At 37.8% G+C, this 14,201-nt stretch overlaps 1 protein-coding gene and 1 pseudogene across 4 annotated transcripts in view; both read left to right on the plus strand.

The window, feature by feature from the left end:
• LDB2 (LIM domain binding 2) overlaps positions 1–14,201 on the plus strand; it is a 332,843-nt gene that overhangs the window by 247,838 nt on the left and 70,804 nt on the right. For all 4 annotated transcript variants that reach the window (XM_006918978.2, XM_015594886.2, XM_015594887.2 and 1 more), the window contains exon 3: positions 12,412–12,584. In XM_006918978.2, the coding sequence (XP_006919040.1) occupies positions 12,412–12,584 (173 nt within the window). The remainder of the gene's footprint in view (positions 1–12,411; positions 12,585–14,201) is intronic.
• LOC112485522 lies at positions 5,168–5,286 on the plus strand (annotated as a pseudogene).

The raw sequence follows: 14,201 nt of genomic DNA on the forward strand, positions 1-14,201 counted from the left end.
TTTCTTTCTTTCTCTCTTTCTTTCTCTTTCTTTCTTTCTTTCTTTCTTTCTTTCTTTCTTTCTTTCTTTCTTTCTTTCTTTCTTTCTTTCTTTCTTTCTTTCTTTCTTTCTTCCCTTCTCTCTCTCTCTCTCTCTTTTCTCTATTTTTTCTTAAAGAAGTATGCTTTTGTTTATAGAGTACAGATGTTTATGACTTGTGTACACAGATAAAATAAGGGAGAAGCCCCTTCAAGCTAAGTAGTCTCAGATGGGATGTTTTTTTGTTTTTGTTTTTTTTTACTTGGAAAACTCAAAATTAACTTTAATGTCAGGATGAAACTTTCAAAATGATTAGTCTCTAATCCTTAATTATCTGAACTAGAACATTCAGACAGGAAAATTCCAGGTGTGGGGCTCCTGAAACCTTATTTTCTTCTTGTGGTTTTGATTCTCCAGCCCCGAACTGTAAAAATGGCTCTACCTCTGCCTTAGAAAGCTGCGTGCATCACCAGTTTGAGGTTGGCAGGCTGTCTAAATAGACATGCCAAGTCCGCATTCATCCATTTGCCAAACATCTCTTAAGTAGCTATTTACATCACGAATGTGCTGTGATACTGCAATGATTGAGAAATGTTCTCTGCCTTCAGGGAACTACAGTCACTGAAGGAAAGACAATAACATTGACGATTACATTACAGCGGGGTAAGTCGCATAGTCTGTGCACATACAGAGTGTTTGGGGAGTAATGACATGCATTAAGTGCTCGGCGGAGTCAGGCTCTGTGTAAGCACGTTGCATGCATGATTTTATTAATACTTGTAACTGCCCATTGAATTAGTGACTCTTCCATGCCCGTTTGATAGATGAAGAAACTGCAGTCTCAAGAGCATGAATCATCTGTTGTTCAAGGTCACGAGGTGAGCAAAGGACACAGCCATCTGCATCCAGAACTTTCACTGGAGCAGCTGGGTTTATAATCACTCGGAATAGAAAGGAGAGAAGTAGAAAATTTGAAGGATAAGTGTGTGATGCTCAGCCAGAGGGGGTGGTATTCTAGCTGAGATTTCAGGACGCTGAAGACTTGGGGTGAAACAGAAGAGGCAGGGCACGGCCCCCAGGCAGAGGATGCTGTGTGAGCAAAGGTTGTGAGGAGCACAGGGCATGGAAACACTGAGGGAACGGGTGAGATTGAAATGGAGTAGAGAGAAGGATGGTGGGGACGGCCAGTTTATTATTTTAATTCTACGAAACCTTTCCTTTGACTTCAAAATCCACTGTCAAGGGCCATGTTTTATTAGCCTCTATTTTAGTGACCACTTAACACCTTAGAAGGAACGTCTTATATAATACCCAGCCCTGGGGGGTCGGCCCAGTTTTATCCAAGTCTGTCCCTCTCCAGACTTGGCATTGCTAGCGATGCCGAGTCCTGGTTTCCATTAAGTTTGAAATCACACACATATTTCTGTTTCTCTGGCAATGTTTCTCTGACCCAGTTGAATTGTGCTCTTATTAAAACACAAAATCGAATGACTTATGGTGTTCCCATGGCTATGAGTTTGAGAAGGCCCAATAAATCAGACTGAAATAATTCCATAAGAATTCTTGAAGTTTGGCGCCTTTGAAAAATCAAGGAATAGAATTTTCTCACTTCTCTAGTCTGGAGCAGTCCCCTCAACCCACCCCTGCCCCCGCCCCTTTAGCCAAGCAAATGGGTTTTAGGTTAAAAAAATTTCAGAAAACTATAAACTATATGAAAACGTCGAATGTGGATGGTTCGCTTAGTGCAATAACCACATGAGCAGGATGTCTGTGATTAATTGCTTAATTTCATCACCTACGCATAGGTAAAGCTTTGAGTATTTAAGGGCTGCCACTTTGTGAGATCTACATAACAGAGATGTAAAAGCGGGCAATATTCAGCGCTGATGAAGCTGTGAGTAAAACATGTACCATCAGAGCTGCTGAGAGAGTAAATTGATCATAGCACTTTGAAGGGGGGTTATTGGTACCTGGTTAAATAAAATCTATTTTTCCCGTTTTCAGTGTCTATCCTGTTGGAAAAAATTATAAAATAATCTATACATCCCTAAACATGGAGATGTCTCCGTAACATCTGAAACAGCCATACTCTAGAATATGATGCAATGATTAAACGAAGGGAATTAGCCTTAGAACTCAAAAATGTATTCTTGAATGAAAAAAGACAAGTTCCTTATAGGTACACTCCGTATGATAATTTTTATGTAAAACAAGACAAAAGGCACTCACACGAGATGATATGTGTTTTCTATGGGGCCACATATAGAGAGATAAACATATAACTTACAAATCTAAAAGGCTGTCTAACAGACTGAGAACAAAGTTGACATGAGGGAGGGTAAAGGTCCTGCCATCAGTGGGTGTGGCACGGTCAGGGGAACTTTAGACTTCTTAGTAATGTATTAATTAACCTTGGCTGCTTAAAAAAGTAAACTTTCATTTTTCAATGGCTTAACACACTAGAAAGGTGTAATTTGCTCCGAAGTCCAGATGGATTTTCCCAGTATGTGGCAACTATATTCCTGGTGGGGACCCAGGCTTCTCCCATCTCCTGGTCCTCCATTCATTGGGGGAGGAGGGGTCTATGGAATTCCCTGCTGGGTCTTCAGTATCTGGATGTCAGAGGCCTCAAAAATTCCATGCGCCAATTGCACATAGAATGAGTTTACTTGCCATGTCTGAAAGCTGAGTTTCTCTTCTTGATGTCTACTTGGTTGAAAAAATAAAAGCAATGAAAATGTCCATTGGACATTGGTTACGACTCCATTACATGGCAGCAGCCACCGGAAAGAGATTTTAGGAGATGATGCCTAGCTCGATGATTAGAAAAAGAAATCAGACCTAATGAATAGTTAGTGAGTCTCTGTGACAATAATGTCTTAATTTTTTTTGCACGTGGACTATATAATTTAAAAATTAATAAAAATCAAACTTGGGCATAGAAATAAACCAATGTTGGTTGATTAAAAACAAGTGTTCTACTTTATTCTACCATGGCTCCAAGTAGCTCTGCAGTTTTATTTCTCTGGCCATCAGATTCTTCTGTAAAATGAGGGTGTGGGATATAATCATGGATAACCCAATTACATTTATTAAATAATTGTTAGTGTTTTGTATTATATTTTTTCCACCTATGTTAAGTGCTATTCATAATCACTAATCAAGAGCTAATCAGCATTACGATGAGTTGAGATTATTCCTACTCGAATCAGAGAAACATGTAAAACACGTTCTTTTTTAACAATTAAAAAAAATACAGAACTAGTTAGGGGTGCATTTTGAGATCTTCAGAAACTCACTGGGATTAGAAAATACTACGGGAATCACTGGACTAAGCTTGGGGTTCTCTCTGGCTCTCATTCTAAATTAGTATGCAGGGTAATGCCTCATATAGAGCACTGCTTTCATGGATATTGTTAAAGGAATGAATGAATTCATAAGTTGCATTTAGGGAAAAATGTATTTAAAAATGTGTGTGTGCACAAGAGAGAGTGAGATTTATACCAAGTACAAAAGTTGTTCCATAATTGGAAATATATTCATAGATAGCTTTCTAAAGAAAATTAGGCAATCAATAGTTGCCGAAGAGGCGTTTGATCAAATTAAACACCCATTAGGATAAAAAAGAAAACATCATGAAAACAAAGGTTAGAAAAATAATTCACTTTTCTTTTTTATTTTCTATGGTAAATAATACAATGTCAAATTAACGTACAGTACTTCCTTAATCTTTGAGGCATTTTCTTAAAAAAAAAAAAAATCAGAGAAAAAAGTCTATAACTTTCCTCATTATTTAATCTTTTTTTTCTCCTGGAAATTCTATTTTAACATCACAATAAGTTGAGAAATTAATGATATAAATATATTGTAAAGAAGGAAAATATTATCAATATTTGAGAGTGATAAATTTCTTCATCAAGAAAACTTTTAAAATTTCTAAAAAAACTATTAAAATTAATAAAAGCATTAATTAAGTGTCTGGGTTCCAAATAAATGTGTAATAAAAAATATTAATCATTCAACGTGACTGAAATAGACAAGAATTGTCTTGACCAAAAATGATAGGTAGCTATATGTAAAAAAACTTCAGAATTCTTTTAGGGTAGAAATAAAGACAAATAAATGGACATTTTATGTTCTTGAATGAGAAGATTGAGCATCTTAAAGATGTTAACTCTTTCTTAGTAAATTAAATTTAATTACATCAACCTCCCAGTTTGGCAGGAAGAGTTGAAAATACTATCTTAAAGTTCATCTTGAAGAATATAGTAGTTATGAAAATGTTGAAATAAAGATAATACAGAGGGCAGAAATAAATCTAGCAGATGTGAACTGCATTATAAGTTTCGAATAAGTAAAAATCGTACTGTGAGAGAGCTCGATTTAATGGAGTAGTTCATCCCGACAGGATCCTCTAAGGTATAAACAAGTAAGATCAGGTCATGACAGTAGCCCAGGTCACTGTGCTCCCTAACACATGCTGTGCCGCAGCCTGGGCCATTCTCGTCTCCCCGTCTCCTGTGCCTGATTGGGGTCTATTCATCCTTTCACTTACATCTTTCTCTAATACTTTACTCTGTCCCCATTGACCAAGCCCCATGTCTATGAAGCATCTAGAGCATGGATTTATTCTGGAAGTCAGTAAAAGATTTCAGATTCAGACTCAAAGAGTATTGATTTATGGTAAGAGTCCAGCCATGGTGGTGAGCCCCTCTAACACAGTCTTATTGTCAGTATTGTCTTGGAAAAAGGGAAAAAGAAATTTTGCCCATCATGAAAACAGCCTGTGGTGTGGCTGACAGAATCGGGATCCAAAATTATCTGACTATGCCAAAGCACTGGCTGAATGACATGAAATGAGGCAGGCTTTACACATAAGTTCCTATAACTTGGAGTTGAAAATCCATTTATGAATTGCATGGACTCATTCAGCAAATATATATTGGGTCCTTATTATATCAGGCAATGTATAAACAGATGGAGCCATCTCTCTTGTCTTATTAATGAATTAAAAGCTCTGAGAATAGCTCAATCGGAAGCTCCTCAAGAGCAGAATGGGGTCCACCTTGGTCATGGTTGTTTCCCCAGCACCCAGCACCTAGTGGTGTGGCAGAAGTCTTAGTCAAGTTATTAAAAATTTGGAAGGTAGGTCTACGGCCATGCCACCCTGAACAAGCCCGATCTCATCTGATCTCAGAAGCTAAGCAGAGTCGGGCCTGGTTAGTACTTGGATGGGAGACCACCTAGGAAGACCAGGCGCTATAGGCGTAAAAAGGAAAAAATAAGGAATTGTAAGGTGAAAAGTTCCTTGCAATCTGTGAGGTCAACCAAGGGTTGCCTCACCTGAAAAAAAAAAAAAATGATAGGTAAAAAAATGTAAGAAAAGATATCTAGTAGCTATCTGGGAGGGTCAGAAAAATTTGTGGTGTTTTGGGACCTTCTTGGCAGATGCATAATACATATAAGAAGACTAGAGTAGGTTCATCAGATCATATCACTGGCATAGACCTTCCAATGCCCAGCTCATTGCACTGAGAATAAAATGCAAACCCTTTGCCGTGGCCCAGGAAGAGCCATAGAATGTGGCCCCGCCTCTTTCTCTGAGCTCACCTATTATCTCACTCTGTGACTGTGCTCCTGCCATGCTGCTCTCTTTCCCATACTGGGACACACCAAGCTCATTCAATGAGGATGCATTCCTGTCTTACGGCCTTTGCTGTTGGTGGCCCCTGGGCGTGGACCTCGCCACTCCCAGGTCTTCGCACGGCCCTGTTCAATCGGAAATCAGCTTTATCGGCACCTCCTCACCGCAGCCTTCCAGGCTGGCCAGTCTACACTCGCCTGCCTTCCTGTGGCACCAAGATCCTCTGTCTCCCCACTTGTCTGCTATTTGTCTCCAGTACCTGGAATAACATCGGCCCCCTAATAGGCACTTAGTAAGCACATATTCGATGAACAAATCTTTGAAATAGCAAGAGATGTCAGCAGAGAGAAGATATTTAAGTCAAATCGCCTTGGTCGAGAGAAGAGGAAAAGGTAGGTTAGAGTGAAAATGCTGACAATTTAGGAGAGCAAGTTAGTTTGACCCGTGCTCCCTTCAGCAAGACAAAGGGACCTGTCATCCGTTGAAGTTTGAGCCTGTTTTATTTCCATTGTTTTGGCTAATTATGATGGCTATTTACCATAAATAAAATCATCAGCAGTGTTTATTTCATTCCTGGGAGCATCTCCATTTACATGTTAGCATAATGCATTCATTGATTTCTGAATACAGATAAGTATCAAGTCTAATGAATCTTCGTGTTTATTAAATGCCTCAGTGGTAGAATTTCCATTGAATTTCTAAGGTCCTACAGCTTTAGAACAACTATATAAACTACTTAGATTCAGACAACCAATGTGTCCATTATCACAGGGGTCTCCAACTCCTGGACCGTGGACCGGTACTGGTCCGTGGCCTGTTAGGAACCAGGCCACAGAGCAGTAGGTGAGCAGCAGGTGAGTGAGCGAAGCTCTATCTGTATTTGCAGCCGCTCCCCAGCGCTAGCATCACCACCTCAGCTCCACCTCAGATCATCAGGCGTTATATTCTCATAGGAGCTCCAGTCCCTGGTGCCAAAAAGATTGAGGACTGCTGCATTATCATGTTAACAAAAAGTGTTTTTTAATCATAGTAATCAATTCTTTTATTATAATTAACTTTGCCAAATTAAAACACAAATATATCGTCATGGTTTTCTCTCTTCAGTGAGGAGGAAAATCATTAAATAATTGTCAAGTGTTGAGTGGTACTAACATATTGTTAGTTACAAACCTTCCTCTCGTTCCATATTTTAATCAGGGTTCTCAACCCCTTTCATATTTTGAAGTGAATTGTCTTTGAAAGCTAGAAAGCACAGGAGTTTAGAATAGTAAATGATGATCCCCAGACAAAGAGTCTTAGAATTAGACAATGGTTTTTTAAAGAACTTGAAGAACTTCAGAGCACTTAAAATCTGGACATTAGAATTATTGTTTGGCAAGTGTATTTACAAAGAGATTAGAGTCACACCAAATAGACTATCACAGAATTAGAGATTCTCAAGGTAAGGAGTAGTTGCTACATTGATTTCCCTGGAAGTATTTGAGTATGCCTATTTCACAGCCACCTCACCAGGTTAATGTTTTTAATTTTTTTATTATTATTTTAATTTATACTTTGATTAGTAGTTTGAGCATTTTCCCAAATGATTACTTTCTACTTGCAAATTTTTTCGTGTGAATTACCTATAAATCGTAAGAGTTTAAGAAAAGCATTTCATAAACATATGTAGAGATGAATAGAGGTGAAATTAGATGAAATGCTCTATAAGGGATGAAATACAATAGAGATGAAATGCCCTGAAAATCGGATGCACGATAATTCATATCTTCTCAATGATTAAGAGTTCTTAATGTGTACCATTTGGTTTCTAAATGAGGGAAAAGTCAACTAACATCCCTAAGTGCCCTGTACATATCCTGACATCAGCAAGTCACACCTACAAGAAAAGATGGAGCCTGGATTCTGCCTCCACGGCACCATCAGCTTACGAGCTCCAACAGCAGAAACTTCTGGGGGTGGTGAGGGTCAGTGGTTTAAAACAAAATAGAACAACAAAAACCTTCTCAAGGAACTGGAATTCAGAGTTCAACATCTAAATTAGCTATGAATAAGTTTTTAGCTATTTCTGGACTGATCATGTTTACCTATAGAGTATTTTTTAGACATTCTTTATACACATTTCAGGCTCCTGAATAATTTAATCTGTGATTTTCTTTTCTCTTTTATAAATACATAAATAATGGATACTAAACTCCCCTCACCTAACATCACAGAAACCCTTCCTGGGCTCTCCTGCTCACCATACCTCCCCTTCCTCACTTTTGGTGTTTTGATCTAAACGTGTTAGAAAAAATGGAATCTCTTTTATGATCTACTATAGTCTTAATCTCTTTTCAAGAATATTTGAAAGCTATAACTCTTTTCATGGAAGCACCATGTAGATTTATGTGTATCAATATTTAAACTCTTTGTAATTCTAAGAATTAAAGTATAAATGTAAACTGCTTGTCTAGCATAGGAGTGTGACTGTAAAATTTAAATAGATTCAGATTCGGTGTGGCTAAATCTGAAACTGATTTAAAGTCATCTGTATTAGGCTGTGCAGTGCGGTGGCATGATTTACTAAATTAAAAGGACATTTTAATCTGCTTAGTTCTTCAAAAATAATACATCTATACATCGAATTCAGTATTCAGAAGAAACTGGCAGAGTTCAAAATCACAAGTTCATTTTTTAACTTTATTACCACACTGTGTTATAGGTACTTAGATGCTTGTTAACTCTCTTGTTAGAAATGTGTTTGAAAGAGAGGGACAAAAATCTATCTTTGTGTTTCTAGCAGCTACCAAGGAGCTTTGCACCTACGCTGGGCTCAATGAATGTTTACAGAAGAAATCAATGAATGAGCTATAGTGATTTCCTCAAGCACATGTGATGTTTTTCTGGTTGTCTGTTGCATTCACTGAACTCTATATATTGCTCAGTGTGTGTGTGTGTGTGTGTGTGTGTGTGTGTGTGTGTGTGTGTGTGTGTGTGTTATATTTCTGACTATTCTCCCTTGAAGAGCAGAGCTCTTTGGCAAAGATATTCTCTGTGGAAGGCAGAACTATGGCCCCCCAGAGATGTCCACTGCTAATCCCTGGTACCTGTGACTATGTCACCTTACACAGCAAAAGGAACTTTGCAGATATGATTAAGTTAAGCACCTTGAGATAGGAGATTAGCCTGGAGTATTGGGGTGGGTTCAATGAAATCACAGGGGCCCTCAGCAATGGAAGAGGGAGGCAGAAGAGGTAAGAGGATGCCCTGTGAGGATTCCATCCAAGTTGCTGATTTGAAAGATGGAGGAAGGGTCCACAGGTGAGGAATGCCAGCAGCTTCTAAATGCTGGAAAAAGCAAGAAAACAGACTCCCCCCCAGATCCCTTAGGAAGGAATGCAGCCCGAATGACACCTTGATTTTAGCCCAGCAAGACCCATGTCAGATGGTCAGAACTGTGTTTAAGATAATAAATAGAGTTTTAAGCCACTAAGTGTGATCATTTGTTACAGCGGCAGTAGAAAACTAATACAGTCTCTGACAGACCTTTTTATCCCTTCCAGCTTCTGACACAGTAGGTTGCACACAGAGAGACTCAGATGTCTTTTGCAGATTCTTTTTCTCATCACCACTTCTTTATTTGATGTCAGCGTTTGCAACCCCGTTCCATGCTGGAACAGGACAGAATTCATCAGGAATCCACTTTCTGCAAATAAGAGAAAGATAACACCAACTCACTCAAGTAAAAATTTTAAAAAATAAAATTTTTAAAAAGAGGGGAAACATAGAAGTGGGACTTTCAAGTGCTAGAGTTGGCTTCAGCCCCAGCTAAGTTGAGGGCTCAAATCAGTCCACAAAGACTCTCTGTCTGTCTTATCTGCTTCCCTCTGTTTGCAAGCTTCTGTATTTCTGTGATTCATATGTATTTAGTGGCAAAACTACCCTCTTTCTTTCAGGAAAAAAAATACTAATTTGCCCATCTTTGTAGCGTAGGGGTTTGGAAGAGTGTTATAATTATTCATTGCTACATTAAAAATTGCTCCAAAACATGTTGGCTTCAAATACAAACATTTTGTTGTTGTTGTTTACTCTTGATTCTGCAGTTTGGGCAAAGCATATGGGAGACAGGCTCATTGCTGCTCCATGCGACATCAGTTGGAGCTCAAGGATTCACTTCCAAGATGACCTCACTCACAAAAGTTGGTGTTGGCTTTTGGCTGGGAGCTTAGCTGGGGCTGTTGGCTGGAAGATGCAGCTCTCCTTCACATGACTGCTCCATGTGGCTAGGTCGGGCTTCTTACGCTGTGGCAGTCTTAGAGTAGTTAGACTTTGTACCTAGCAACTGACTTCCTCTCAAGCCCAAAGTGGAGCTGCTGGTCCTTCTTATGCTTTAACCCAAAACTGGCATAAGGTCACTTGTGCCACATTCTCCTGATTAAAGAAGATCACAGGGCCCACTCCATATCTGAGGAGAAGAGACAACATACCCAAGGACATGACTGCCATTGCTGTGGTTCATTGGGGTCACCAGAGCAGCAGCCTAGCACAACGGATAATGAAGCTTTGTGAGTGATGGTCCAAACAGGACCATGGAGGAAAGTGGTAGGGACAGCCCCACAAAGGAATAGGGCTGGAAACAAACCTCAGGTGGCCATAGCAACCATTTTCTAGAGTGCTAGAAATATTCAGGAAAGCAAAGTTTCATTTCCTTCTATTTTCTATATAGTTTGTATATTTTCTGGACTTGGAGAAGTAATTAAAAATTTAGGCTTAAAGTTAAGGAACCTCAAACTTTTTTCTCCATTTAATTTTTCTTATACTATAAATGAAAATGATGATAATATATAGCAAACACTACTGCAAAGGAATTAAATTGTGCAGGATTTGTGAAGAATAAATTGTAATGTGGCTAATCCAGTGGTGTTTATTTCCAGTAACCTTTTTAATGTGACAATTCTTTGGATATTGTGGTGACATTTTTACCCTACATCTACATTTTTATGGTTTGTACTTATTCTCCACAGTCCAGATTCCAAAATGTCAAATTATTAGAGCTGTTTTATGGTAGTTGTAAGATATTTGAAATGCATTAAGTTAATTTTATCTGTTTAGCAAAATACAATAAGGTTTTCTCATTAACAAAGTTTTCTTTATAAACCATGAATACATTTAAGGATACGGTGGGCTCACATTACTCTCATGTGCATTTTATATTTAGTGAATGAACAAGCACTATTGGGGATTAGGCAGGATTTAGGAAATGTATGCATAAGAATTATTTAGGATGGAATTGCCAAAGATTCTGGAATATTTAGAACACGCTTGTTGATTGATTTTTACTGCAGTAAATATAAAGCAATAACAGCTATATAAATTATTCAAAGACTAGTCATCCACATCGGGATTCTTTAGAGATTGTTTCAGAAATCAGTTTGGCAGGATATTTTTTTATAGTTATTTTTTCCAAATCCATGTACAAAAAAAATACAGATCCATACGGAATAGATTAACACAGATTCTTTTCAAATGAAATTCGATATTTTAAAACATGCAATTGAAGATTGCATGATCTTGTCTACTAAAGCTCTCTTTGGTAATTTATTTATTTTCAATATTATTTTTGTCTTTTAGGAGGCATTATATAGTGAATGTAAGAGATTTATTAAAAACCTTGGATCTCTTGAGAGTGCTTTAGTACTTTGCCTCAAAATCTGCACATAGGCAAAATTCCTGATATTATGAGTTGGGATTTTCAGTGTAAGAGGATTTAAAATCTCTGCTAAAGCAAGGGCTTGTTAGCTGTTTCTAAGCATCATATATCAGAGAGACCCAGCTACTTACCAATCACTCAAACTAAAATGGGGCAGGACAGAACACAAGGAATTAAAGAGACCAATTTAGACCAAGTGGAAGGTATCAAGTTCTCTTAACATAAACCTTTTATTCTGGAAAGATATCCTATCCAACTCCAGAAACAGACAGAATCATCAGTATTTACAGAGGTATGGATCTCTTTGTACAGGCATATATGGATTACTTTTTAAAGATGTCCATTCATTAAAGCAGTTTGAGACGTAGTGTTAGAAAGAATGTTTGGGTGTTTGCAAATTTGGAGTCAGAGACCTCAATTATCTACTCATAAGTTGTGTGACTTTGAAACGATCCTGATAACTTTTTTTTTCCATAAAAACCTTTTTGGATCTCAGTCCCTTACACTCTTAAGGTTGTTCTTAAGATTCAATGAGAGAATGCCAAACTACTTCACACACTACAAAGCACTCCATTATTAAAATTTGTATTCTTATGACTACCACTGCTTCTAAAACATGATTGGATGATTGGATAATGTGTCTGTAAACAATCCATTGAAAAATCCAAGTAGGTTGGATGTGTTTTATTTTTTGAAAATATGTTCGCTTAGAGAACATACGTAAAATCCAAAGTACTCAACATGTTTGTCTCCATTCTTGTAAAATACTAACCCTTTTATTATTGACCTTCAATGGGACACAAAATCTGGAGAGATGACTGTACAAACTTTTTTTCTGAATAGCTGGGGATTTTATTAACTATAACCCAGAAGGGTCATGGCTATTTATTAAATAAATAAACAAACAAACAAACAAACAAATAAATAAATAAATAAATGCCTCCTGGTATTGTTTCTTGAGATGACTTATATCCAGCTGGAGATCTGGTGATGGTGTGGGGTGTGGGGAACCAGTCAGATAGTTTTATTAATTATTTGTTTCTCTGTGTTTCTCTTCCAGCTATTGGCAGGACCCTCATTCCCCGTTACTTTAGCACTGTGTTTGAAGGAGGGGTGACTGACCTGTATTACATTCTCAAACACTCAAAAGAGTCATACCACAACTCATCCATCACAGTGGACTGTGACCAGTGTGCTATGGTCACCCAGCACGGGAAGCCCATGTTCACCAAGGTACGGGGTGATGGGTAGCATGGCTTGTTCTTCTCTGGGTGTGCTGAAGGATAATAATTAAAGCTTTCTTCTGGAACTTTGAGCTGATTTCTCACAATCTTAAACACTTTCAGCACTGTGAGATAATCTTGTTTGTGATATGGCTAGACTTTTGGAGAACACCATTCTAAATTGTGATCATGTGATAAGGAGCACAGTCAAACAGGATAGAGCCTCAAAACTAAGAGGAAAATAGGTTTGGCTGCCTATTAAACTCAGGTTGCTAAATTGGAATTTTGTTTTTTTATACAAAGGGTCTTCTATAGCTAAAAAGACTTTCTTCCATGGTTAATCATCTGATTCTGAGATACACTCTGGTTTATCCAAGGACCATCTACAATCATACTTATCACCATAATACTATTAGTTACTGAAAAAATTCCATATGTTACTAAAATTAAACACCTTTTAAAGCTAAATTCATTGTGAACAAACAGGACAGGGGGGAAATCCACCCAACCAGAAATCAACTCACGGTAACTTTTAAGGAACATAAAAACATAAAAATATAAGTGAAATTAGGGAATTCAGAGTTTAAAGTTTGTTTCCCCAAATTCTAAGAAGTTCTATGATTGGTCGCTCAGCAAGTGAGCGGAAGTTAGTTGTAAAAAAGAGAATGAGAAACACAGGAGGGGAGGATGAGGATCAGATTAATCTTTGAGGCAGAATTCAAGGCTGTGAAGGATTTGGAAGGAAAAAGAGAAGAGATAGAGAATCAACTCCATCTTCTATACATTCTACATCTATGATCCTTCCCAAACACAGATAATTGACATAAGGAGTATTCCCTCTGGGTAAAGACCTTTCTGGAACATTACAGACAATCCCTATGTCTTCTTCCACGTGGAAAAACTAGTAAAAACCAGTATTTGGTCATAGAATCTGGCAAACAGAAGCTTATTTTAATGAACACTAGTTCATTGCATTGTGACTAAGACTCAATGTGAAATTAATTTGTAATGTTGATAGCAGCTGTCTTTTTTACCTAGAAACACAAATGACAACCCTTTTTTTATAGTTAAGAGAAGTTGAATTATCAGGGTTAACTGCAAAAACCCAAATTATAAAACTGAAGATGTGTGTCTTATTTATGCACAATGTTGCTGAAAGAATAGATATGAAATGTTTATTATTTAAAGTATCCTTTGATCTTGTCGGTGCAGTCAAATCTTTCTGGTACCCACGATGATGTATAAAACCAGAGGCAAAGATTATATAATGCAAAAGCAAATCATCAAATGCCACTGATTTTATGGTCTCTTGACTTCATCAATAGACATTTTAAATGTGGAGCAGGAGCTGGGTTTTCTCCTTCCTCCTTCCTGGGTTTTCTCCTATTTGACAGAAGATCCCCACTGGACGCGGAAGTCTGTGCTGGGAAGAGAATTTTGCTATGTGGAAAGGAATGATCATTTGGATGACCGTTTAATCTGTCCCTGTCACACTTCGTTTTGGAGAAGCAAAACATTTCCATAATCTTGTAGATCAGATGGATATACAATCCATCTCTAGAGGTACAAGTCTGAGCAATACAGAGAAAGTCTTTCTCTGCTGCTTCATTTTATATATATATATGTT

This window comes from Pteropus alecto, unplaced genomic scaffold, assembly GCF_000325575.1.
Source record: "Pteropus alecto unplaced genomic scaffold, ASM32557v1 scaffold5, whole genome shotgun sequence".
Taxonomy (NCBI): domain Eukaryota; kingdom Metazoa; phylum Chordata; class Mammalia; order Chiroptera; family Pteropodidae; genus Pteropus; species Pteropus alecto.